Source organism: Sitophilus oryzae, unplaced genomic scaffold (genome assembly GCF_002938485.1).
Source record: "Sitophilus oryzae breed Bouriz unplaced genomic scaffold, Soryzae_2.0 scaffold_134_pilon_pilon, whole genome shotgun sequence".
NCBI classification, from domain to species: Eukaryota; Metazoa; Arthropoda; class Insecta; order Coleoptera; family Curculionidae; genus Sitophilus; species Sitophilus oryzae.
In genome coordinates, this window is record NW_022146004.1 from 85,839 (window position 1) to 87,239 (window position 1,401).

The 1,401-nt window shown below is 36.5% G+C and overlaps 1 protein-coding gene across 1 annotated transcript in view; it reads right to left on the bottom strand.

Moving 5' to 3' along the window:
* LOC115875144 (homeodomain-interacting protein kinase 2-like) overlaps nt 1-506 on the bottom strand; it is a 40,144-nt gene extending 39,638 nt beyond the window's left edge. The window contains exon 1 of the mRNA XM_030890537.1: nt 420-506. Coding sequence (XP_030746397.1) covers nt 420-506 — 87 coding nt within the window. The remainder of the gene's footprint in view (nt 1-419) is intronic.
* Between the last annotated feature and the right edge of the window lie 895 nt (nt 507-1,401).

Below are 1,401 nucleotides of genomic sequence, written 5' to 3' on the forward strand. Positions count from 1 at the left end.
ATTTCAATATGATTGAGTTTCTTCCATAAGTACTCCATGCTAACTTAATTCTTCTGTTGATTTCTGGTAGTAGAGATCCCGAGCTGTGCATTAGTTGTCCCAAATATATGTATTTTTCTACTATTTCCAGTTTCGTGTTACTTATTAAAATGTCTTTTTTTCCACTAGTTCTTTGTACAGTACTTTAGTTTTTGCTAAATTTATTTTGAGACATACTTTATTGCTGGCTGTATTTAGTTCGTTAATTTGTGTTTGTAGTTATTCAGGACTATTGGCTATCCCAATAGTCCTAAATTAGTCATAATTTACCCATAAAACACCATTAAAGTACATGAAATAGAGTTTTAACAAAAAATTCATAATATCTCATTAGATTCTATCTAACTATTCAGCCTTCTTTGGTCCATTGTTGGACATACGCCTCCCCCAATCTCTTCCACTCTTCTCTCTCTGTCGCTATGCTCATCTATCTCGTGCCTGCATGTTTCCTCAGACTGTCCGTCCATCTCATCTGAGGTCTTCCTCTACTTCTTCCATTCTCACGGGGCCTCCAGTTACGATGCATTTGTACCATCAATCGTCCTTCTGTGTGATATTGTGACCGGCAAACTTCCATTTCAATATTGCTTCTTCACTTCTAACATACCTTACTTTTGTTTTACCTCTGATGCAGTAGATTCTACATGTACTAAATAAGCTCTGTTAATGTCCCATACTCACTATTCGCTGATGCGATTCTTCGATGCGGTTCGTCGATACGGTTTGTTCTGAAATTGTCGTGTGAAGTCGGTTTTTGGACGAACATCAAAGGAGATATCTCGAACACAATGAACGAATTTTCATCGAAATAACGAATCGCATGGACCCGCATCGACGAACAGCACCAGCGCATAATGAGTGTGAGAATAAAAAAAATTGTTGAAGCAATGTTTGAGCAAAAAAAAACATATTTTATTATTTTTACTTAGCATATTAAACTAACATTTTACTCGTTGATTTATTGTCCATAATTTGTAATAAATATTAACGCGAGAGTAATAACTATTGAATCTGCGTCGAATAAATTAATAAATCCACGGAATATTTTAATAATTTTCCTGCGTGGCGTTTACGAGCTTTTAAACGAAATCTACTATATTAAATTAAACATCGTTTCCTGTAGTAGGGACGTTACAAAAAATATCGATATGGTGGAAATATCGATTCTCTTTTGTAGTTGGGCCAACTGGTTGTCTATTGTTGGCTTTGCGGACCCATGTTCGGTTTTCTTCTAGGTCTGTTAATTCCTCGTGGGTACCATACTGTAATTTTTGTGGCCCATCTGTTGTCTGTCCTTCTTGCCAGGTGTCCTGCCCTTTGCCATTTGAGGGAGTTGACTCTATGGATGACATCTATTACCTA